Source organism: Sander vitreus, chromosome 6 (genome assembly GCF_031162955.1).
Source record: "Sander vitreus isolate 19-12246 chromosome 6, sanVit1, whole genome shotgun sequence".
NCBI classification, from domain to species: domain Eukaryota; kingdom Metazoa; phylum Chordata; class Actinopteri; order Perciformes; family Percidae; genus Sander; species Sander vitreus.
Genome location: NC_135860.1, coordinates 30972761 through 30998341, shown reverse-complemented (window position 1 = coordinate 30998341; position 25581 = coordinate 30972761). Strand labels below are relative to the sequence as shown.

At 43.9% G+C, this 25581-nt stretch overlaps 1 protein-coding gene across 1 annotated transcript; it reads right to left on the bottom strand.

Moving 5' to 3' along the window:
* Nucleotides 1-264: 264 nt before the first annotated feature.
* mms22l (MMS22-like, DNA repair protein) lies at nt 265-24918 on the bottom strand. The gene is made up of 26 exons (XM_078253712.1): nt 24808-24918; nt 23044-23241; nt 22576-22701; nt 22258-22310; nt 20321-20408; nt 19249-19426; nt 18892-18985; nt 18419-18549; nt 17049-17162; nt 16783-16959; nt 16259-16327; nt 16037-16156; nt 15355-15590; nt 12115-12331; nt 11727-12016; nt 7435-7616; nt 6766-6916; nt 5733-5872; nt 5192-5337; nt 4358-4514; nt 4040-4185; nt 3675-3886; nt 2891-3057; nt 1632-1728; nt 1284-1451; nt 265-769 (listed from the first exon to the last, which is right to left on the bottom strand). The coding sequence occupies exons 2-26, from the start codon at nt 23214-23216 to the stop codon at nt 694-696; spliced, it is 3708 nt and encodes a 1235-aa protein (XP_078109838.1). The 5' UTR covers nt 23217-23241; nt 24808-24918; the 3' UTR covers nt 265-693.
* Between the last annotated feature and the right edge of the window lie 663 nt (nt 24919-25581).

Below are 25581 nucleotides of genomic sequence, written 5' to 3'. Positions count from 1 at the left end.
TAGCAATGACAGAAAATGGGACTTGGTGATTGTAGGAGACAGGAGGGAGACTTCATGTGATTAGGTGCAAACTGAAGCCGGATTGCAAGAGATTGCTGCGACTTGGAAAGGCGAGAGAGAATTGGAACAAACAGTACTCCTCTGCTTTTTTTTTTTTTAAACTGTCATTAAATCTGTAATTCAGAGTGCCAACCGAGTAGAGACAGATCCAGCACCTGATGGTATAAGCACAAATAGTCAGTGCTCGCATTCCTCACTATAGAACTGAAATGAAAAGGTGGACACACCAATATGAGCATATTCATATTTATTGTCACATTTTATTTCATTATTAATACATCTGCCAAAATGCAAAGCGTCACCTTCGTTACAATATGTACATTATATACAACCTGGTTGATATTATGCTTACAGGCATTCTTTAAAGTACAGCTGATAAGGCATTTTGAAATATTCACAGTTTTGTGTATCTATGCTGTTTTTCCAGCACTACAGCAGCAGGTGAGGTTTTAACATTAACTCAGCTAATGAAATGCATGAATATCTTGTAGTATACCCTTGTAGGAAGCACTGTACTTTTCTGATGACCACATTAAGAAATTGAGCACAGAAACATGATGTTGGTATGACTAACAAGTGGTTCTTGGAGCAGGTGACAGGTCCTGGAGCTGGTTTTCTTTGGTGAAAAAGGTTTCAGTCTGCTTCCAGGCTGGTTATTTCAGCCTGCCCACTCTCTCCAAGGAGGCACAGCAACTTCCTATATGCACTCCTGTTAGGCAGAGAGATGGAGCAGTCTCTTTAGTAGACACCTTCAATAAAGCATACAAGTGCATAGGGCTGGGTATCGTTCAAAAATGTCCAATACCGGTACCCATTTTATTTATTTTTCAGCTCCTACTACGTGAGCCCAGTCTCTCTACGTAACGTAGAATTTTTCCTGCGTGTCTCTGCGACATGTAATATTAGACAGCCAATCAGCAGCATTATTAGATCTTGGTAGAAACATGCTGCATGCTTATTGGCTCACTGACGCTGATGAGATTTACTTCTTAGGCACTGAAAGCGGGTATTTAATAACGAGGCATTTTTCCGATACTCGATACTTCCGGGGCAATTTGTTCTGTGCCTAAAATGTATTGAATTCCGATACCCAGCCCTACAAATGCAGAATATTTCCAGTTCTGTGCGTAACACCTGCTTATTGTCTAGACAACTTAAAAATAGTTCAAGGCCATGAATGCTGTCTAAGTGGCTTCCACGATGTGATTCATGTGCTTGCTCACCTCAAGGCGATGTTCCTGCCCAGTCCTCGCTTGTGTTCGGTGTTTCTCAGACTGACAGACAGGTTGGGTATGAGAGCTTGAACCACAGAGGGATCTAAAACAGCCACTGTCTCCAGGACACTGTATACCTGCCTGTCGTACACTCCCTCATTCTCCTCCACAAAAGACCTAGGGGCATTGGGATTACACAAACAGTAAAAGCACTGAAGGATAAAATAGGCTTTATTGTAATATATTGATATAGTATTACTCTGTGCCTACAGTGCTGGTATCAAGGTTTGAGCATCCAACGCCACACACCTCTAATACAGGTGCAGATTTTTATTGCTAGACATTATTTTCAATTACCGTAAAACAGTGATCATCTGGTCACACGGTCCCTCTGTAGACGCAGCGGCACATCGCTCCACCACAAGCTGTAAGGCATCTGTGCTCGTCTTCCTCACTGCACAGGATAAAAACAACACACACACTGATATCATTAGACAGCCCTTCAGTGATCACTCCAACTAACGGGATTGGTTTTTCTGTATAATTTGCCCCAAAGTGAGGATTGATGACAACTGTAAGCATTAAGGACATGTTTGCAACCATCTCGCTGGTACTAAGTATTAGAACTACAGCTTCTTTTGATAGGAGCTAAGAGAAGTTGCGGCAAATGCAGAACTGGAAAGATTTTGGAGAACTTTGAGGGAAAAAAAGGACTAACATTTGCTGTTATGAATCAAAATTGCAGTCATACATACAGACAAACATACATGTGATCATAGAAAGACAAGTCATCACTGCTTTTGAGAAAACTTCAGTTTATTTACTGAGCTGTGGTCCTTTTAGTAGCCAACAGTTTCCTGTCTGACATCTTCAGAAGCAATGTCGTGAGTATGAGGGAATATAGAGACCCTCTCCCTAAAAACTGGGCTGACACCATGACGCATCTTCCTTTCTAGTGTGGAAGAAAAAGTTCTCTCAGGTCGTATACAGTGGCTGTAAACAACCCTCATCTGAACCTGCCACTGATTTGGACCTGAGAGAACTTTTTCTTCCACACTATACATGAGCAGGTAAGATGGTCTGGTGAGATTCACATTACTCAGAGAACTTTGGTTATGTAGATAACTGAAAGTTCTCTTTCTCTCTGCCAGATTGCTAAACAAGGAAATTCTGAGGTAACGTGACGCGTCAGACGGTTGGTCACACAGAAACATCTGAGAAGCCGTTATTGGAACCCGTTTTCTCTTTCCAAAAAAAATTCCTGGCAGGTGATTGGATGAACCATCTGTCGATCAAACTCTCGCCGAAGCCTGTCAGGAGAAAAAACTGCCTTTCCACCGAGAAACGCCTTCAGTGCCCATCTTTGCTCTTCGCAGGATGCTGATTGGCCAGGCCGCGGTGGAGCCTGACCAGATGGATTCTCACTTGATCTTGAGATATTGAGAGAATCCAGCTGCCGTGCAAGGTCAATTCAGAGGACCAATCCCAGCCACACTAGGTACCAAATGAGCCAAAGGATGCCCTCTATATCAAAAACTGGATGGCACTAACCCTCAATGTAGAAAAACGATAAGCTTCGGATTAGTTTGTGTGTATATGCACAAGCATGACCGTACCCTGCGGTTCGTTGACCAGCATCACACAGCGCAGCAGAGAGGGGAGGGGCAGAGTGAGGAGGGCGGGGTCTGAGTCACTGTTTCGCCTCAGAAGCTCCAATAGGAACATCAGGAGAGCCGCGAGCCGAGGCGGAGGAGCATGACCTTTGAACTGCAGGAAGCTCTCACTGTAACATTGGAAAGGGACATTTCCAATAACTTTTAGTTCTGAAGAAAAAATGGCAAAGTTTAAGAAATATGTTTTCTGACAAACCTAGCGGAAAGCAAGAAATCATTATCAACAAGAATGTGGTTAGGTCCTGGATGATTAGGATTAAAACTGAGTCAAGGAAATATGAAATCTAAATCCCTTTTAAGACCATTATAAATGAAATCGAAGACCTTTACCACAACATCAACAAAACCCTAAATTCAGTTTTTTTCAAGGCAAGTATCGCTAAGCTTGCACTTCCCCATACAGCAAAATTATATTTGGACTAGCGAAAGGAATAACTACAACACCACGGAATTAAAACAAAAGAGAGCATTAGAGGCAGCGTTACATGGACGTAGGAAAATGAAGACCTGTTTAACATTATTTAAGACCTAGAACACAATACTTCAGCGAATTTAAGACTCTTTAAGGCCTAACATTTTGATTTTGAAACTGTAGACTTTTTAAGACTTTTATAGACCCTTTTATAGAAACCCTGTTATACTATGAAACACATTGCACGCGTTGCATTTTGGCAGGTGGTTGTGAGGCCATGACAGGCAAACCGCACCCCCGGTTCTAGAGACCTACCAGAGCACCTCCAGGATGGTCCTCCTCAGCGCTGCTCCGCGGGCACTTGGGTTGGCCTCGCAGGCACTCAGAAGCACTGGGTGGTTGGCAATGATGCCCATGGAAGGTGAGGCAGGAAGGAAATGGTCCAGATACCTGCGGGTAACAGAGCGGAGCTGCTGCTTCAGGTAGGCGCCCTGCGACTGAGACACGCTGGAAGCCACTGACAGACCCTGTCGGAGGAATAACAAATAAAAAAAACACTGAACAAATTACAGATGGTGAGTGACGAAAGGGATTTCGATTCGGGTTTCAGGTCTCTTTCATAACACCAAACACTTTTGGGCCTGCTGCGTGTACAATGTGCAGTATATGTTTGTCCTAACCTGTAAATATAGAGGCAGGCTGTCCCTGAGTGCTTTGTCTTGCTGTGTGAGGTTGTGGGGAAGCAGCAGCCCGTCCACAATACGGAACAGCAGCTGCTGGGCTTTAGATGTGGCCAGCAGGGGGCTCCAGTGCTTCACTATGCAGCCTGAATCAAACAGGCACAAAGCAGAGTCAGACACACAACTGTAATGATTCTAATATAACTAATGTCTTAGCCTCGGGCCACAGTAAAAAATAAGGAAACAAAGCTCCTGAAGCTTGGTCTATTGTATAATAATATATATAATGTGTTTAAAGTATTTGGGCTGTGCACCTACCAAGAGCCCAGTAGGTCAGCTGCAGTCCCTCCTGGTTCTTGCTGACCAGAGAGGGTTTGATGTGTTTCAGGATGTCACCTATGTAGTCCAGGGCTCTGGTCACCATGGCTGAACGCTCAGACAACGCCTGCAGTCCACTGTACACACTGCCTACGGCCTGACACCATGCGTGAGACAGCAGGTTAGAAAATATAAATGCATGGAAACATCTTCATGTAAATACAGCAGGCTGCTATGATCGACCGATACTAGTTTTTCAAGGCCGATACTGATACCGATTATTAGTAGGTAATGAAAACGATATTTGGAACCCATATGCATTTACAGTGAAAATGAAACTCTTTAAGTCAAAATTAAGATTTTGGAATGTTACAAACTCCAACACAAAACTTTGTTTAAATGCTTTAAGCAATTCTTTTTATAAATTTGAAACTCACACCGTAATACACCGTAACAGATAGTCAGATAGTGTGTGTGTGTGCGGGACATTAAGTCAGAAACTGAAGCAGAGGGACAGACACAGAGCTGCAGCCGAGCCAAAGTACAACACTTTTTAATTCATCAACTTTATCGGGCAAATAAAACGCCGATACAGATAATCTGCAAACTGCCAAAAAACGGCCCGATGATCGCTCTATCCCTAGCTATGACAGTGATATGCACGTGTGTGTGGACTTGAGTGAAGGTGCAGGGCCAGGGATGCATTTCCAGATGTAAGATACAGTATGCTGAGCATAAACTGGGGAAAGGGGTTACATCTCAGGGACATTAACGTGTAAATCGTAGACATCTTACAGGAACTCTGTGTATTTGACACCTGTGAGCATGCGTTACCTTGATAAAAATCTCCAGGGCTGCAGTGGGCTCTAGCCCCGTGGCTGTGGGCTGGGGGCCCTGCGCTCTCTGCAACAGACCGTCCACCTGAGGAAGTCTCAGCACGAGCCGGGTCAGTTCACACAGCTGCTCCTCCGCAGCCCGGCCTGGAAGCAATGAAGGCACAAACACTGGTGATTTCAATAATAATGGACCCTTCATCCCTAATACAAGACAAACTGGTAAAAGGTAACAAGATTTTTCTTCACAAAAAGATGCAACAAAATCCGTTCAATTCAGAGCAAAGTTAGGGTCAAGAAGCTTAAGGATCTACATTTGAGTGCAGCAACATTTCTAAAATCTGTTGTTGCTGCACACCATTGGACAGACTATAAATTGCTTGTTTTTTTAGTTTGGGTTCAGGGTGGAAGGAGTTAAAGAAATCCTGACACTTCCTGTCTGATTCCCTAACCTTTACGGTCTCTGAATTCCATTATACACCTGTATCAAAGTAAATCCTGCCTGGTGTCCAAGGGATGGTTAATTTCTTTTCTTGCATTACCTTTTCTGCTGTCAGACCCATCTGGGTTTTTGTGAAGGTGCTGCTGCAGAACACAGCGGAACCAGGCCCTTACTGACAGGCTTTCGGCCGAACCGGAAACAACAGCGGCAGAATCACTGCTTAGTGAGGACACCAGCTCGCTGGGAAAGGCAGAGACAGAGAATCATTTCACACAAATGTAATGTGTGTAGATCTAAACAAATATTAAATTTCCCAATCTTAACTGTTGATGAAGATGTGAAGAAATGTTAAGGGCTCAATATGTGAGTGGCAAGTTCCTGATGAACAAAGACCAACACAATATGTAGAAAGACGCATGTGACTGAAAAAAGAAGGGGACAACTAGCCATATACGCAAGCACACTCAACATTAATGTCAATGGTAAAATTCACATTCTTTGCTCTCATTGTGCTGAAGTGGTCATATTTTTTGGTATTCTGACAGGAGAAGGTCTATGCCGAGTCACAAGCCTTTCTAAGGTAATTTAATAAAATTAAATAAGAATAAAACCGTTACTTCATTTTATAAATGACAAATTGCTAACAGCTCAAAGTGTAGGGAATAGAGGCTTGGCAGGCTGCTGCTTCTAAACAATCAATACGAGGAGTGTCCTTGTTCTGGCTTTACATTCAGGTGTAGCACCATCACTTGGCGCTGTCTGAAGAGGACCTTCGAGGGTTGAAATAGTCCCGTTGTTTTGTACCCTTGAGTGTGATTTTGAAGCTGCATTACATTTTGTATTCTGTTTAGAGGCATGGGAGCAATTTCTTCATTAAAACCTATTTTGATAATACCAAGGACACTCACTGTCTAATTTATTAATTAGATACCACCAAATATACCTACAGGATTAGTCTAAAACAATGTTGTCAAGTGGCATGTACCACGATGAAGCCTGACAGCTGACAGGTTCTAACATGTACCTCATCCCTGTCTGACTGACCTCATGTTTTCCTTTTGGGAGTGATGTGATGAAAATGCTTTGTGATCGAGGTAAAGGCATACAGGGTAGATCTCGAAGGCCAACGGTACCTGTTTTGGAGCAGATGGGGAAGGTAGCGAGTTACCAGGAGTGGGTGAACCACGTCGTCCCAGCCAAAGCATTGCATTATGGACAGGACTGGGCTGGGCTGAAGGTCCTGGGGGGCAGAGCTCGGCAGATCAAAGGCCAACAGGGTGAAGCCTAAAGGAAGAGAAAATTATTAGTAGAAATCTCCTATCTCCACAACGCTGTGTCAGCGCTGGAGTATGGTCTGGCTACACTGCCTGTCTATTCTGGGATAGAGGAAGAAAAAAAAACACTGGCTTGTCCTTGTCCGTCCTGGGCAGCACTACTTCCCAGTAGCCGATATAGAGCGAGCGGGGAGGGACATTCGGTGCAATGTCAGGCTTTATCCCAGCAATGTACATGCGTTGAGCCAGACTGCTAGAAAGATGATGCATGCATGCATGATTAAAGTGCACTGTAAGGAATGTAGGCATGTGTCCTGACTAACTAGTCCAGTACCATGTTCTCTTCCTTAAACCATCTTATCCTCCTCCCAAACTACTAATGTTCTTCTCTCTGCCAAACTGACCCTAAAATGATCTGCTTTAATCCAAAATGCTGGCATTAACTTTGCTGTCCCCCACCCTCTCCATCTGCAGCCCTTTCCTGCCTCCACTCAGTGTCTATTTTTCCTTTGAGTGGGCGTTACTGACCTGCAGCGGCATCTGCCAGCTGTGCCGGAGGGGTCTGGGAGAGGCGTAGGCTGCGCAGGAAGGGGAAGAAGTGTGCCCAGAGTGCCGCTGCCACCGCTAGGTGGCGCTCTTTCACCACACTGCTGTTACCGGGAGCCCAAGCCACGGCGGGTGCTGACTGGACACTGCGCTGATGGACCCGTCTGGAAGGACACAGACACACATACACAAAAGAAAGCAGATAAACTAATCTGTCCCGATAACGAAATCCAAACATAGCGCTCCCTCTTGTGTACGACACCATCCAACTCTGCCCTCTACTTTCTTAAATCCTTTTTGCTCCCCCCTGTTTTTTCCCTCTTTCACTCCTTCTTCATGTGTTTTCCCTCTCTTCTCTCCTGGGGGATTACTGGGTGCGGTTGTGCGCTGCAGGGTGGAGGTAGAGGTGGGGAAGGAGAGGAGGATATTATAGGCATAGAGTGGAGCCTAATGCTGATCCCCTGTACACAAACTATACTTTGGCTCTTCTGGCTCATCTCATCCCTGGCCCTGGCCCCAGCCGCTACAGCAGCCCCACAGTGGCTGGCATTAGCCCAGATAAGCAGCTGAAGAAGCTGTAATCTCATTTAGACTGGAGATGATCCTCCTGTCCCCCTCATCCGCCCGGATGGGGGTGTGGGGAAGCGGCATTGAGGTGTGCTGGGGAAGGAGGAAAGGACAGAGGAACTAGTAACCCCCCTTCTATCCCATTCTTAACCACGCACTCTGGTCTGCTGCTATAGTACGCACATACACGCACGCACCTTAGCAGTGCCTTCCCTTCCAGCAAGGTTGCATCTAATCCAGAGAGAGCTGAGACAATCGATTAGAGTCTGAATTCATTAGTCTCGTTACTACTGCGGAATGGGCCTTTCACACCCATCAACCCTCATTGTACAAGACATCATCAGAGACCCCACTTAATCCTCCTTACTGCGGCTTCTTAGAATGTGTACACACAAACACACACACACACACACACACACACACACACACACACACACAATTACGGACCCCGTTTAACCCTTCCCCCAGCTGCATCCAATATCCAGACACATTCAATAAAATATAGCATCCTAATAATGACAGAGACACCACAAACACACACACCCAGGCACAAGCCACATTTAATAGATGTCCACTTTCTGTTTTATATATCTTTAATTTAAAGTGTAATTGTAAAAGTAAAACGTGTAAAAGGTGTAATTGTTACTACATTTCTCATAAGTAACCAAACAGCAGTTGTCCTTGACTTTGAAAAGAAAGGCGCAGTATCCGGTAAAAGGAAAACTCTTCACAGGGAGGCTGGTATTTTATCAAGCCAAGGAGATGGGGGATTACTTGTTTGTACCAAAAACAGATCCAATGTGGTGTGCCAATGCCAGCTCACCTCATCAACCAGCGACACCCCCACTCTCCCACAGTAGAGGGTCATGGGAAGGAATAAAACTGAGGAATTATGCCTGGGACTGGCTTCTTGCCTCAGCACCATGGCAATGGCTATCAAGAGTGAATGTTCGGACCCTCCACTGCCTCAGCCATTGGCAGAATAATTCTCTTAATGTGTGCAGATTCCACACGGCTCTCACTAGACATAATGATGCACAGGCTAAATTTGCCAGGCTACATAATTGCCCATTAATTGTGTCACAGAAAAGGCATTAATCACAAAGAGATACCGAGAATTGCCAGCCCGAAGAATTAGGTTTAATTTGGTAGGACAGATTGGAAAGAGAGAACATGGTATTTTGTTATGTGGTTAAATGGGTCAGTGTGGTCCAGGCCATAACACAGAGGGCCTCTGGGAATTCTCTTCTTCTCTCTCTTCTTGGCCATTAATGTGCAAATGTGTGCCCTCCAACCCCGAGATCTGAGATAGGAAGTTTGGGAATTAGCAAAGCTAACGAGATACCATGTGATGGCAGTAAGAGAGAGTACACTTAGGTTAGTGTTTCACTTGTGGTGTCTGGGCAGGTGTGTAGGTTTGTGTGTGTGTGTGTGTGTGTGTGTGTGTGTGTGTGTGTGTGTGTGTGTGTAGGCAATCAAGCAATCATACACCTACATGAATCAGGCAGAGGGCACTGTAACACTTAACTTTACAATGTCCTTATTCTAGTGTTTAAGCTCATTTATTAACCTTTTGTAGGCAGTGTAAGTATAAAGTGACAGTAATACTTTTTGCTTAGTAAAGCCCCCAGTATATCCCTGGTGGTGTGAAAACTATTTAAGAAAGCACATGCATATTAAGAAATGCAGCAAAACCTGAAATATGTACTTACTAGTGCTGGCAATGAAAGCTCAATACTTTTTGAAAATGATTGAAATGTGTATGCAGCACTGACTATCAAAAGATGTACTAAATTTGGCATTGAATGTTGGCTCAGATTGGCTTTCTTCTTTACCTAACCTTTGATCACCATTTCTGATTTAAAGTGGCTCCAATCAATACTTTCATATTAACAACGGAAATGAAACGATTAATGAAATGTGTCATGTGAAAGCTGTCACTCGTAGCGAATGTACCCCCAGATAATTATCGCCCAACTCTGCAGTTCCCCTACGGCTCTATGGAGCGTTTTTGCTTCTTTCTTCTCATTGTCAGGACAGACAAAGTTAGCGACTAGCTGGTGAACAAAGCATTTAGCTTCTCAAGAGCCAAATATTTCCTTCAGAAGTTGGTGGAGACCAAAACAGAGCCTAAAGGAGAGTGAGGTTTAAGTTTACATTGACCAGATAGTCAGACACATGACTCCAAATGACTGAAATGGGAAACAGTTTGCCATAACAACTTCATAAGGTGATAAAATTCCAATGTTGTCATTACAGCTCGCTATGCTGCCCCCAACTGGCCAAATAAAGTCACTTAATGCAGCTTTATAATAACTTTACCAATTTTAGACTGTATTTTATTTAAACAATGTGTTTGTACAGCTACCAGGGCTGCTCGATTATGGAGGGGAAAAAAAACAGTGACAAAAGTGTAAATACCTTGAACTGTGAGATTTTCCTTAACATTTTCCCGCTCAGAACACAAGATAAAATAAGAGTTTACTTGCAAAATGTACTGTGCAAAATAATCATTTTCTCGATTACTCTGTTTTTGTGATCGTTAGGAGAAAATCGTAATCGCGATTAAAATTCCGATTAATTGCACAGCCCTAACAGCTACTGTTTAGATTCGTCTTTTTCTGTTGAAATGAAAATAAGGGTTTTGTAGAAAAAAATTGTTTTATTTCTAAAAGTAAGGTATCAAAAAACTATTCTTGTGGTATCGGTACAGAAACTCAGGACGATTCCCAACCCTGATTTGACTTTCATGAAGGCAGTCATTACACCTGGTTTCTTTTCTTTTCTTTTGTGTTAACGCTGCCAACATGACTACAGTTGGACCAGTTCTGTTAGCCATTGTCCAAGATTTCAATTCCATTTGGACCATATCCGTGTAGCGATTCAAAAAGTGTAAAAGTACTTACTTTAGGTAATTAATTTAAGTGTAAGTACTACTTGCTATACTACTTACGATAATTATGGTTCTTTGGAAAGGAAAAGGATTGTTAAAGACTTAAAAAGCTGGTGAGCAAGGTGATACTCAACTCTTTAACACCAGATTTGACTGGAAACCTACAGTGAAGGCTCACACATCATTCCTCACTCCGTTGCAGTCTCACCTGATTTATATCTCCTCTCCCTTCTGTTCCCACCTCTACCTCCCCACATAAACAGACACTGTTTCAGCTGTGGCTCTCTGGCCTTCAGCTGGGGTTGCTCGTGTAACGAACACCCGTGTCCTACGACTGAACCCGTCCTGACGCCCTACTGACCATAGTCTCTCAACGCGCTCACAGCACTGCCGCCGTCCCCATGACGACAGGAGGGTCCACGGCGGGTCCCTTGGGCCTGTAACTCTACACAGAGCTTCACCAGCACCTGGTGAGGGTGACATGGGGGCCACTAGGTCTGCTGAGACTAACAGGGGCCTCAACGCAACACAGGGCCTTTAAAAGACACTCATTCCTGCTGACAGGACAATCCACCTATTGTCAGTATGAGAAGTGAGTGGAGTCCGGGCTGGGTTGGGAGGAGCAGAAGAGATCCCTCTATTCTGCTGTAGCCGCTTATCAGATTTTAATAGAGGCTTAGCATGGCCTTGGCCAGAAAACATTTGTCTGAATGTGTCCACTATCTGTGAGGGAGCAGTTATCAGGGAAAGAAAAGAATGAGGGAAACTGAGAAAAAGTAAGAGATACTGGTAGTATTTACACCAGCTGTCTCACCTGAGCTGGGCGAGGACGATCTGCAGAAAGCCCAGGGCAGAATTCAGCTCTGAGAGGCGGCAGGCAGGCAACAACCAATCAAACCCTTCGTTGAGCAGCCTTTCCTCGGAGAGGTTGAGACTGGCGCTCGTCTCGAACACCTCGGCCACGCCCTCCAGGTATGAGCCGAGGGGCCCCCAGAGGGCAAGTCTGCGAGAGACCTCGGTGGTCTTATTGTAGAACTCTTTGGCAGTGTCATTAAAGGAGGAGGCCAGCCAGCTGGCCTGTGCACCAACATCCAGACCCCTCTCCTGGAAGAAAATATCAGGTGATGTCAAAACATCTTCAACTGGTGGAATTTGTGCATCGACAAAAAGCTTTTGCTGTGTGCCTGACAGACAAACGATACCTGGAACAACAGCAGCAGCGACAGCTGTCCCCTCCAGACCAAGGTGCGGTGCCCGGGGGGGCAGTTAGAGGGAAGGAAACCCAGCAGCTCACAGGCTCTGCTGGCCACATCCTCCAGCTCCACCTGCCTGGCCACCACCAGAAACAGCAGCAGGAAGTTCTTGAGGCCTGCCTCTGGTAGCTCCTGCATCTTCTTTGAGGAGAACTTGGAATAAATCCTGGAAACACAAGCGAACAATAGAGAGAGGAGGAGACAAAGCTTTAAAAAAATGTGGCACAAGAGATGTTCTGCTAGAGGAAAAAGTGGTCAGAGACAGGGACGTGTTCAGGATTACAGTGTCTGCTCTTCACAATATCACTTAATCCAGGGCAACAAAATGGTTGAATAGGGTTGTGACGATTGACGATATCATCGTCCATCGTGGAGAGCAACCATCGTGATGCTACGCGCCCCACCCTGTCAGACACACACTAATCCTAGTCGCGGGCGCTGGACAGGAAATTGACAAGTGCGTCGGTCTTAAACTAGCAAAGACACTTGCGTCGGGCTTTGCGCTGTGCTGCGCAGGGTGCAAGATGGGCCCCTTAAGTGGAAGCTACTTTTTTCCCCCTCTACCTGCTCTACTCGCTCTACCTGCTAGTACCGTTGGACACAGCGGTCTCGAGCCAGAGAGAAAAAAGGGTTAACGTGGAACGCTATCACACTTTCCTTTCTCCCCTCATTGGACTAAGTTTGTCGACACTACTGTGTGCGTACATCAATAAGTGAGTCTGATGTCCTGTAGGTATGGGACGATGTTATGCAGGATTTATGAATGTACGTTAGCAACAGTAGGCTAATTCACGAGGGTGGTATTTTATGTGCGAGCTAATATTGTGCATCTGTTCATGTGCGCTGCAAGAGTTATGTTTCTGTTTACTGAATGCGTTATTCAGTGCAAACATAACCGAGAATGTAGTTTAATCTCAGTAATGATGGTATATTAGGTTATAACTGTCGCTCTGTTGAAGGCAAACGTCCCACTGTACTGTCGTTACACAGATCACGGACATCCGATTGACTTTACTGCACCGTAGTTAGCTAAATGAAAGTAGGTCAAGTTGTAAAAAACTGCCCCATCGCCATGTTTTACTGTGAGCATCGTCAACTGCCAATTTAGGGGACATCGCCCAACCCTATGGTTGACTTGTTTTAAAAAATCAAATTTCAATTGTTCTTTACTTCCACTGACCAACTCTTCAGAGGTGATTTGTTCTTTTGAAACCTCTGACTTTAAATGCTGACTAACTGAACTTTCTGCCCCCACCGTGCATCCCACCACCTGCCTCCATCGCTGTCTCAGCTCCAGGCTGGGCTGCCCAGTGTGCCCCTTTGCCCGTGTGTGTGTGTGTGTGTGTGTGTGTGTGTGTGTGTGTGTGTGTGAGAGTGTGAGAGAGAGAGAGAAAGAAAAAGCGAGAGAGGGAGTAAGCAGGATCTAACAGCGTGCTGGGTGGTTCTCACCCCCAGCACGCTGTTAGATCCTGCGGGCACTGTGGAGAAATGCCTTTAAAGATCATGTTAAATGTCAGAGACACTCAGACACACAGCAGTAGGCGCTTGGTCCTTCTCTCTACAGCCAAACCAATTTACTGCAACACCAGAGAGAGATCAATAAAAAACACACACACACACACACACACACACACAGCTTGCTGTTTGCTCGCCTGGCAGGAAAACACAGAAGGCTGGAGCACCCCCCCCCACACTTTTTGTTTTTTACACCCCACCTCCCAAACATAGATGCAGCCCACACAGGTGAGTAGAGCTGCTGTTTGGGTCAAAACACAAACAGCCAGCACACCGAGACAGACTCGGTGTAAGAAGTATGACTGATATGAAGGAGTGGAGAAAAACGAGAGAGGAACTGAGAAAGACCAGGTTAACACCGAAATCGTCTTAGTTAAACCCACAGAGGACTATAAAAGGACTGCCAAATATGCAGTCAGACTGTGAGAGGAGGAAGATTTAAATAGATGAATGGGTAATATGTAACAGGGATATAAGCAGCGTGCTGGGAGCAGCAGTGAGGATTTTCTGTGTTCTCCCAACCTGTCTGTCTGTTTGTTTATTCCGGACAGCTTTTTTTTTTTTTTCTGGAGGCGAGCAGATGCTCCTAACTCCCGGCGTTGGAGATCAACATGCTCGCAGTCGATCCCATTAATGCGGCCGGCGCGGGTGCCCCGCAGAGCCCGGCCAGGAGTAGGAGCGCTGCCGAATGCTGTAGCGATAGAGTGGGCACGCCTCACGCCTCCTGAGGGGGAGGAGGTAGTGGTGAGGGAGGTGGAGGGGGATATCTGGACCTGTCCCAGCACAGTTTGGCGGTTGCCAGACTGCCTACCACCCACATCTCCCCGCTCCCCACCACCCAAGCTCCACTCTCTATCCGTGTTGGAAACCAACACAGCTTCGTTAAGGCGAATTAACCGCCACGCTCGTTAGCTAATTAGACCCCATGTCTGCAGTGCTACTGAGCACATTCCAGACAGAGGGAAGTCATTAGGCGGATTTATCTACGGCTGCCTCTCTCTGGCGCCCAGCCGGCCTTGGATATAGGATGGTCCAGCGCTCGGTTCTGATGTGCACATTAGCTTGTGATCTTTCCTCTCTTCTGTCTTACTTTCCTTCACAAAAGACACACACTCTCCCTCCATCCAGTGGCCTCACACACTCATCACGATGTCACTGCTCTAGGGAGCAGGTGCAGTGTGTGTGTGTGTGTGTGTGTTTCTGTAGGAGGCTTCTTGGCTCTGGTTTGTGCTGAAGAGCAGGTGGTTGACTCCTGAGACACCTGCTCAACTGGGGGGCCTGAGTAAATATCAAAGACGCACTGGGAGACTGCAGTGCACCTGGCACGCACACAAACAAGACTGAAATGCATGATAGTATGCAAACACACATGGTGTTTGTGTATTCATGCAATTATGCACCTATACACACAAATCCAAACAGCACACTAAACACATCATACATTAGAAGATCAAGGGGAAAAGGGGAATGCTACAAAGCCTAGTCCTGATTAGTAATCATTTTTCACAGCCTCTAATCCATGTTTTCCCTTTTTATCTTATCTCTTCCTTCAAACTATACAGTATATGCTGTATATGGAGTCAACTTCCTGGCTGTGAGACATACTTTTCATGGTGGAAGTGAATGTGAAGGAGCGAGAACTACAAAGCCTCCCAGCCTTCTATCCGTACTTACCTTCCTTTGATCTGTCTCTGTGGGACTCCACCAGCCCTGTCCTGGGAGAGGCACAGGGCCAGCACTCGGAGGAAAATGTGGAAGGAGTTGGCTGAGCGGTAGAGCTGGGTGTGTCCTGGAGAGTGGAGGGGAGAGGGGGAGCAGCAGCTGCGAGCCTGCTCCAACAGAGCCAGGGGTGTCTTGCACAAAGTGCCCACGCCAGACATCCCGAGCCAGGGTACAGTGAATGCAGCACTCTGGGGTGGAGGGACAGAAAATAACGTAACTGTACAGGTCTCGGTAATAACTTATAAGAAATACGTGCTGCGTGACCAATAATTGTATAGCAACCTTTTCAATAGCATGACAAAGAATTGGAAGTGTGTTGTAAAAAAGCAAAAAATATGATGTAACTCATAACAATCTTAAAGATCACAGATCACAAATAACGCCTTACTTTCTTACATATGGCAAAACTATAAGAATGACAGCAAGTGGAAAATCCAAGACAAAGAAATAAAAGAATATATGACACACCATGTCAAAAAGTGGAGCTAAGCTAAAGGGGGTCTGATTGTAGAAGATATAATTCAAATGGAGGAAACATATCAAGTTTGAGCAATTTTTATCATCTGCATTACACCATCAGTGACTACAGCCTTTGGTTTCCTTCCTTTGGTTTCTTCTGAAGGTTGGCGCTCACCAGATTCTTGCTGTAGTAGTCCCAGAGGGTGGAGACAGCACTGGTGCTCGGTTCCCACAGCAGACAGAGACTGAGACAGCAGTGGACATGCATCCTGACCTGCTCCTCTGCCAGACCTCCCTGTTATTACACAAACAACACAGATGGGTTCAATTTACTACGGAGACTGTATTTCTTTTCAATGAGGTTAAAAATACACGTGTAAACAGAAGCAGCGCTGACCTTAGGGTTACAGGTTAACTTGAGCAACTCTTCCGCAAAAGTCCAATTATCCCCCAGATGTTTCTGTGACTGCGGACAAAACAAGATGCATCATTTAAAAACAATATTGAACAGCAATTAATGCTTTTTCATCAAAATCATACTGTAAATATGGGTATAAGGGGTGAAAAGTAAGTAAGTATGTCACCTGCATTCCTATTTAAGACTAAAGTAGACATTGCCTGCAGAGGCATCATCAGTCTCACTTATTTCTTCAAGAAGTCCTACATTTCCCCAACGTGTCTAGTTTTGGCACCATTCTTTATTAAAGTGTCAAGACAAATTAATTCTCAAGACTAAATTTAGATTTGCAGAAGCCTCTTGGATGAGAGGCAAAATGTCTTCAAAACGACAACTTCTGTGAGGAATTTCTGTCTTTACAGTCCACTACCTGGATGAATTAGATGCACCTACATGCATGTTTTAGTGAAAGAAAATATTTGCAGAGTAACATCTTAAGGTGTCAATGACTCTCGGTCTCTTACCTCATACTGGACAGTGCCGTTGCGACTGTACTGCCCTAACATTGCTACATGAGTGAGCAGCCACCATGTGAATCCCAGAGGGTCCTTACAGTGCTTGGGGAGTCCGCTGAACTGCTCTGCTGCTGGCTTCCCTGAGACCAGAGGCCTCAACAACGAGTTCATGTAGCTCCAGAAAGACTAAAGAGAAACACACACATAGGTTCATTTTGTATAGATACAGTCTATATATTATCGTGTGACTCTGAACATGTCTGTATTTGCGTTACCTGCGTGTGCAACACTTTGTTCCTGTATTCCAGAAGGTGCATGAGCTGGACCCACAGCTCTTTGGTACAGGAGCAAAGGTAGTGATGGCTGCTCAGTGCCTCCGTAGGCCTCACCTAGAAATCAACAGGATCCATTCAACATTAGGTGTGTAACGACCCATCGATCTGGATCGATATATCAATTCAATGATCCAATATTATCGATGCAAAGTGAAAATATCGATACATATCGTCTGTAAGATGCCCCTTTATTTTAGAATCCCACCAATCATTTGTTTTTTATTTAAATGTCTGGAAGAGTTTAGTAATAACATTTTCAAAAATCATATTTTAGTTTAGTAGCTTTTTTGAGTTGCTATAAATGTAGTCTTGCATTGCCAGACCTTCCTCCACAGCGCTGCCAAGGAGGGTCTGGCTAGTCCACACAGCATTCTGGGATGGGAGAAAAATGTGCTCTGGTTTATTGGCATTTCTTTGAACCAATCACAATCGTCTTGGGCGGCGCTAAGCGCCGTACGGAGCCCCGGTGCCTCTGCAAAATAGCCTCGGGAATTAACTTGTTATGGTAGAACATGTGTACGTTCAAAAGTAGTTTTAGTCGTGCAACAGAAAACTCAGATTGGACAGATAGTCTAGCTAGCTGTCTGGATTTACCCTGCAGAGATCTGAGGAGCAGTTAACCGTAGTCTTCAGAAATCCACCGGAGGTTAGAACGCCAACACAAAGAAAGAGGAAGGTGACGGACACCTGGCCGAAATCAGGGACATCAGGCGGAATTTCCGGCGGCACCTGAGCAATCCCAGAATGTCGTGTATATAGACTACTATAAATGTAACTGAATCGAATTGAAATTGTATTGTCATGACAGACTTTAAGATATCAGGAAAATATTGTATCGTTGTCCAAAAAAAACAATATAATATTGTATCGTGATCAAACTTGTGATTTTACACCCCTATTTAACAGAGTAAGCTCCCAACTGCAGCTCTGTTCTACATAAATGCAAGTGGTCTTTCACTGATATGAAGATTATACAATTAGTTTGATTATATTTTGTACTACAAGTACTCAGCATGCAAAAACATGGTTTAATATTATTACCATCCAGTACTAATGCTGTTTTAGAGACTTCTCCACCCTAAAATGGATAATGGTCTGGGGGGGGAGAGAGAGACACGTTTTGTGGGCATGATGAGATACCAAATTCATATTCAGTCTGTGCTAGCCGCAGCTTCCATCAATTTTCTATCAACCAAGAACTAAATGTCATACACCAGAATTGCTTTTTTTAAGCTAAAAAAAAAAAAAAACCTAGAAATACCGCTGGTACATCTCAACAGTAACTTAATGACTTGTGGCCAGCTGCCCACCTTGCTGTATTTGCCTATGGCCAGACCAGTTAAGTCACACAGCAGACTGCACAGGTGCTCTTCAAACAGACTGGTATCGGTCAGGTTCTCTCCCGTCAGGTTCACAAACTGGTGGGCGTACACCACCTGGCCTGCAGACAAGAACAGGTAAAATGACTAAATGCCTGTTTCCATGAAAATGCCTTGACTGTGAGCTGCAAATCAAAAGATCATGCCCACAGTTCTAGTTGTTAGATGTTACATACCAGTCAGTGTACAACCATTCACTGTCTTGTATGGAGAGAGAACATGGTGTCTCTGTAGCATTATCTATGCAACAATTCCACACTCTCATGTTATTACACAGTTTCCCTCCCATATACAGGTACAATCAGTCTCTAAACTACAACATAATACAAGTCACATAGCACGTTTCAATATCTTCAGTGTCTATTTCCTGTCTATATATTCAGTTGCAAGTACCAGACACACACCTTGCATCTTGTGACCAAGTAGGTGAAGGATCTCCAAGACTGACCAGTGGATGTCAAGATGAAGGTGTAACAAATGCCAAGAGGGAGAAAATATCTGTGGTAGAAATACAGAGCACCAAGGTTCAATGTAAACAAGCAGGAAAATCAACTGAAAATATTTCCTCACGTTGTACTAAGGTTCTGGGTAAAGGGAACTCTTAGGCAAGGGCTATGAAACAAGTCATGCCTCTAACAGCTTATGTTATTTCCTTTGGTCTGTAAAATTAATTACATTTACGCAATCCACACTTTTGTTGCAGCCGTTTCAAAGCCCTATCATCTTTACAGCCGCACCCGATGCCTATGCATCGCACACACCTTTCCCGGGTTAGGTATGGTGAAGGCACTCTGAATGTTGGCGGGCAGGTCTTTGAGTCGTCCTAAGAGTAGAGTGATGCCAAACAGCTCCTCCAGAAGAGCGGAGGGGAGCTGAGCCTCCAGCTCTTCATAGGAGTGTGAATGACCTGCATCCAGGGAGCTGAAAGGTTCCAGGTATCTAAACAGATACAAAAGGACATGCATGTTCAAATACACTAACACATGCAGTGAAAGCAGCATTGAAACACATAGATCAGGGGTGTCAAACATACGGCCCGTGGGCCAGAACCGGAACGCCAAAGGGTCCAAGCAGGCCCACTGGATGACTGGATGAAAATTGCAGAGAAGTAATTCATTCCGATTCCAAATTTCCCACTTTAATCTCAGAGAATATCAGAGATCTTTTTCCGTAAATGTACGACATGAATCTTAGATGAGTTTTTCCCGGAATATTACCCCTCTCTCCCGGGTTCCTAACTTAGAACGCTGTCATAGCAGTTGCTTTGCCAACATCAAGCTGACAAGAAACTCTGTGGCAGATAAAGTTTCTGATATTTCTGGAGTGGTTTAGTGGTCTGGTCCTTGAGATCAAATTAGGCGGATGTGGCCCATGAACTAAAATGGGTTTGACACCCCTGATAGAGATGAAAACAGAATTAGTGATAGTGGTGTTGATATAGACTACGTTTACACGTGGCCGGCTATTTTCATAAACGGACATTTAGAACCTCTACGTTTTCAGTATATATGCCATCAATGCCGTCAAGAGCATGCCAAACCTGTAGGTGGCAGTGTAACAAGAAGCTCAAGCCCACGTTAGCCAATCACAATCCCAAAAATAGCAACAACAGCAACGAATCACTTCCTCTTTCTCTCTCTCTCAGCTGCCTAAACCTCTGTTTGTCTCAGTTTACATGCAAACAAAGATTTCCCAAAATATCCACTCTGGCTGGAGATTTTAAAAAGAATTCTCTGTTTGCGTGTAAACGAAGGGCACAAACGAAGGGAAATGTCGCCGTTTTCCAAAATAACCATGTACGTGTAAACAGGGCCATAGCATATGGAGAATTACCTGTGCACGAAGACTTTGACATACTGAAGAAATGAAACACATTGTTGTCTGAGGTCCTCTGCTTCATAGTGGAGGCTGCCTGCTTGACCTACAACACATGAGGGATGTTGTGGGCAGTATTCCTAAATCTTATGTAAAACATGCCCACTGTATCAGATACCAGACGTAACTCAAACACCAGAATAGAGCTGAACAATCTCTTAATGGTATACTCATTTGTTGGAACAGTAGGCCAAGCAGATTAATTAGTGTGGTCACTTCAGAAAAGCATACTATTACACCCATATGTATCTTTATTATTCATTCAGTTTAAATACAAAATGATACAAAAATTGATCCAGAAAAACCAGAGATATTGTCTTTTTTTTCATTCCATGCGTTCTTCTTCCTTATCAAAACCTGACGCCCACAACGCAACTCGACCGTCGACAGCTAGTTCGGAGATTTGGGTGTGCTGTGCTAGTAGCAGCAAACAGACTTTAATGTAAAATCTGTGGTTTCCCTTTAATGCACAGGGAAGAGCTGCCAAGCAGTGGCCTAAACTTATGTTGCTGCTGCTTCCTCAGCTAATCATACTAATCGCCTTACATGTGTGTACTGTTTGTTGTATTTATATCGTCTTTGGCTAGTAAGGAATTTGCCTTGCGCAAAGCCATTTTCCTGGCTGATATTGTGGCTCACTGGTTAGACCAACTGCTCCTTATTTGTAATGTTGATCAGCCAACATGATTTAAAGTGCTCATATTATGCTCATCTTCAGGTTCATAATTGTGTTTAGAAGTTATATCAGAATAGGTTTTCACGGTTTAATTTTCAAAAAACACCATATATTTGTTGTACTGCACATTGCAGCAGCTCCTCTTTTCACTCTGTGTGTTGAGCTCTCTGTTTTAGCTACAGAGTGAGACATCTCACTTCTGTTCCATCTTTGTTGGGAGTCGCACATGCTCAGTAGCTAGGTAAGGACTACTAGCCAGTCAGAAGCAGAGTATGAGGGCGTGCCCTGACAGTACCTAGGTAAGGACTACTAGTCAGTCAGAAGCAGAGTATGAGGGCGTGTCCTGACAGTACCTAGGTAAGGACTACTAGCCAGTCAAAAGCAGAGTATGAGGGCGTGCCCTGACAGTACCTAGGTAAGGACTACTAGCCAGTCAGAAGCAGAGTATGAGGGCGTGTCCTGACAGTACCTAGGTAAGGACTACTAGCCAGTCAGAAGCAGAGTATGAGGGCGTGCCCTGACAGTACCTAGGTAAGGACTACTAGCCAGTCAGAAGCAGAGTATGAGGGCGTGCCCTGACAGTACCTAGGTAAGGACTACTAGCCAGTCAGAAGCAGAGTATGAGGGCGTGCCATGCTAGCAGCTAGGCGAGCATTATAACGTGTGTTCCAAAGTGACCACGTTTGTCTCTGAAGTAAAGGCTGGACTACAACAGAGCTGTTTGGAGCAGTTTGTGAACAGTGTTTTCTGTTGGAGATGGTAAGTCCCTTTGGGCTTTTTCACTTTGTAAACCTATAACGTGCACAAAAAGATATATAACACAATAAAGGAAAGGGAAAAAAGCCAAAAAGCATAATATGAGCACTTTAAAGTTCATAATATGAGATGTCTAAAGGAGCATACTCAATTTTCAATATTCAGATTTCTTTCCTTTATAGATGTAAATGGATGCTAAAACCCCCTGTTTGCAATTTGATATTTTAAAACTAAACAACATGTACATTCCCCGGGCGCTGTGATTGGCTGCCCACCGCTCACTTGAGGGATGGGTTAAATGCAGAGAATGAATTTCGCTACATGTATGTGTATGTGACAATAAAGTACCTTTTATTTCCACTTCTACAGACATTATCTGAGCAAGTAATGGCTTGCTGTGTGGACAAAACACTGACATAAAAACTATTAGCTGGACTGTGGATTACAAATTGCACGAGCTTACCAAAGTCATGTGAGCTGGACTGCACCAAGGACTCCAGCCTGTAAAGCTTTTGTCTGAAATACAACAAAGAGCAACCAGTGACATGTATGTGAATGACCAATGGTGGAGAGTGCAAAAACAAATACGTTCTAGTAAAGTAAAAAAAAATAAAATAAAGACAAGACGAAGCTTTGTCTAAGAAGGATTCCATTTCTAAGCTTGTGCCGACATGGAAAATTACCTTCAGATTAGGGTGGTTGTAGCAACAAAGATTAACATTAAAACCGGGTTTATTTTAAACGTAAACTTAACTGGGATCTGGTTTAGATCTTGGCTTACCTGAACAGACCAAAAAGTAGCTTTGTAGATTCCACCAATGCAGTCTCCGTTACCCAGGGGAAACCAAAGAGCTCCACTGTGTCTGTCTCATACTCGGCAGGGGCCGGGTCAAGACGCAACAGCAGCCTACAGAGTGGATGCATTCACATGAGTTAAGACTTCATTTACTAAGGTTTTACTGCCGCTGAGACTTCTGCTGCCACCCTATTACAATGGAGGTGACATTTGCAGTGCTCAAAGCATCAAAAACTGACCTTTGAAAAAAAATAATCAACAGCAGTGTATGTTTCCAGAAAATTGACCCTTACTCAGGATAATCCACAGATGTTGCTGTCAACAGTTTTCATTGGGGCCCATTTCTCTGGCACAAAACAGGCACAGTGAAAACTGTTGACCTCCAAGTGGGAAAATATGTTTGGTTTTGATTTTTTGGTGTGATTACGGTGAACTGACAGACAGTGACTCTACCGTTTCAGGGAGCCTCTTGCAGTGTATCCCTCTGCGGAGAGTGCTCCGGTGGGGTCCTCTTTTGTTTCAGAGCAGCAGAAGCATGGCGGCCGGGCTGGAGTCAGCTCACATAGGCTGTCTGCTGCGAAGGGAGAGACTGGTGGGGTGAGGGATTGGCTGAAGTCGTCTTCCATGCTGCCGGTGCAGAATCAGTATCGCCTTGAATGACAAAAACATTGTATTGAGACATTACAAGATTGGTTCACAAAACAGAGGTATCGTGTTTAGAGATGTTCCGATACCGACAACAAAGATAGAAATCATATCACATCCATACAGGGATAGTAGTATACAGTTGTTAAAACATAATAAAATATATGACACATTGGTATCGGATCAGTACTCGGTATCGGCCGATACGCAAGATCAGGTATCAGAATCGTTATCGGGAAGCAAAAATGTTATCGGACCATCTATAATCGTGTTGCGTGAGGTGCAGACAAAAAGTAGCAGGATTTCACATATACATAGATTACTATTTAAAAGCAAATTAAACTTGAGCCTATTATATGTTCAAGGCAATACACAGTATTAACCATAGCTGTAGTATATTATAGCTCTTTGAACCTCTCCCCTCTGGCAGGAGGCTGCGGTCCATCAGGACCTCACGCCATATAACAGTTTCTTCCTCTGTGCAGTCAGCCTCATTAACAACTTAGGCCCCGGATCCCCTCTCACATCCTACATCCTGGACTATATGCCTGTCCTTTGCACATTATATCCTGAACCTTTGCACATCCCTCAACATTTTTGCACATCCTGCACTAATCCATACAGCCTCTCTTTTCTTAATGTTAAATAATTATATGTATAAGTATTATATACATGTTTATTTATTTCATATTCATGTTTAATACTGTGTTCATGTATGCACCAACAACCAAGGCAAATTGCTCGTAAGTGCTATACTTACTAGGCAATAAATCGTTGCCTGATTTCTGATTCTGACTTTGCATCAAGGTATTGCTACAGTGTTACAGATCAGAACTGTGTAAAATCAAACAGAAGCTGCCATTATTCCACAGACAGCTGTCTAACTTATCTGAGATTCGTGAGGTTTCACTTGTATAACGTTATTAAACGAACTTTAACCTTGTGTTGTCCGTCTGTTTTACACATATATGAGGCATGCAGTATAAACTATCACCCAATTCTGTGTTACATCGTCTTAGCCAACTTCATTCCAACGTATTAACACTATAGTTTTACCCTTATTTTTGCATACAATGGTCAATGAACCTAATTCATATTCAATTATACCTAATATTTGAGTTAAAAAACCCAGACATTATAAATAGTTTTGACTAATAGTTAGGATCTGAGAAATGTATGTTGACGGATAATCACAGCCTGTTTCGTGTATGGAACCGTCCGTGTTATTTTAGGGCAATTTGGTTGAAAGAATCCCATATTTGTTATATAGAAACTTTGGAAACGGGTCAAATTTGACCCGAAGACAACAGGAAGATTACAATTTGGAAATTCATGTTGCCCTGCTTCAAAACTAGTCAGTAATGGTGCAATGCAGCCCACGGAACACGTATGTTAAATTACCCGCAGCAGTTATAAATGGTTCATTCTGTCTACAATGTGTTTGCCAGTAAATAAGGCGACATCCTACATAGTATTAGCTAGTGATTAGTAAACCGAAATAGCATTATTTCTAGGTACACTAAACACAACAGAAGCTTCCAGAAACACGAATATTATGAAACATTTACAAACCTTATATTTCGGCTTCTTATGTAACGTAATATTCCTTAAATGTATAGCAAAGTATGAAGATTAACGTTACATCGCTGGCATGACTTCGTTGTTTGGGTTTTCATTCTCTCCCGCGCGGAAACTCTACGCATGCGCATACTGCCTCGCGTCCGATGATTGGTCCGAAGTTTCACAATGGGCGTGGTCCTGTCATATCGAGCGACACACAACAAGAGAACTCACCACAACGTGCTTCCTTCGTCGTATTATTCGTCCAGGTGTGTTGCTGTTGTGTTTGTCAAATAGTCTCTTTCTTGTTTTAACGTCTTTATTTCTCGAGAGTTTTGTAAAAGAGCAAAGTCAGTGTCTTCTATTATACCACTGACAGCGCCAGCTCTATTGTCACCCCCATGAGACTTTAGGTAACGTTAGGCCTGATTTAATTAAATGTCTATGCCACAAGAGTCCAGAGTTCAAGTCTGTCGGAGTTTAATTTACACCAAATATATTAGGATACTAAGCCTTAAAAGAAACATACACGACGAACACGGCTCAGTATGTCAATTATTACCTTAAAAATCCTTTAACATACACATTTCTGCTAACAAAAGGGCTTATGCACTGAACCAGAGCACCTGCCCCATGCCATGACTTTTCTACAGATATGTCAGTCACTTCTTGTCCCCCTCAGTCTCGCTGTAGAGGTCTCCGCCCAAATTAATACAATGTCTACTGAAACAACGGTTTCAGTAGAATTTTATCCACGCTAACCCTGATTTCCATATGCAGATCTGT

Excerpts from the sequence above, each read along its gene's own strand:
- mms22l (XM_078253712.1), bottom strand. The coding sequence starts at position 23,216 with ATGGAAGACGACTTCAGCCAATCCCTCACCCCACCAGTCTCTCCCTTC. Across the intron at positions 15,591-16,036 it reads ACTACTACAGCAAGAATCTG|AGTGCTGCATTCACTGTACC; the intron begins GTGAGCGCCAAC and ends CCTCCACCCCAG. Across the intron at positions 3,058-3,674 it reads ACCATCCTGGAGGTGCTCTG|TGAGAGCTTCCTGCAGTTCA; the intron begins GTAGGTCTCTAG and ends CCAATGTTACAG.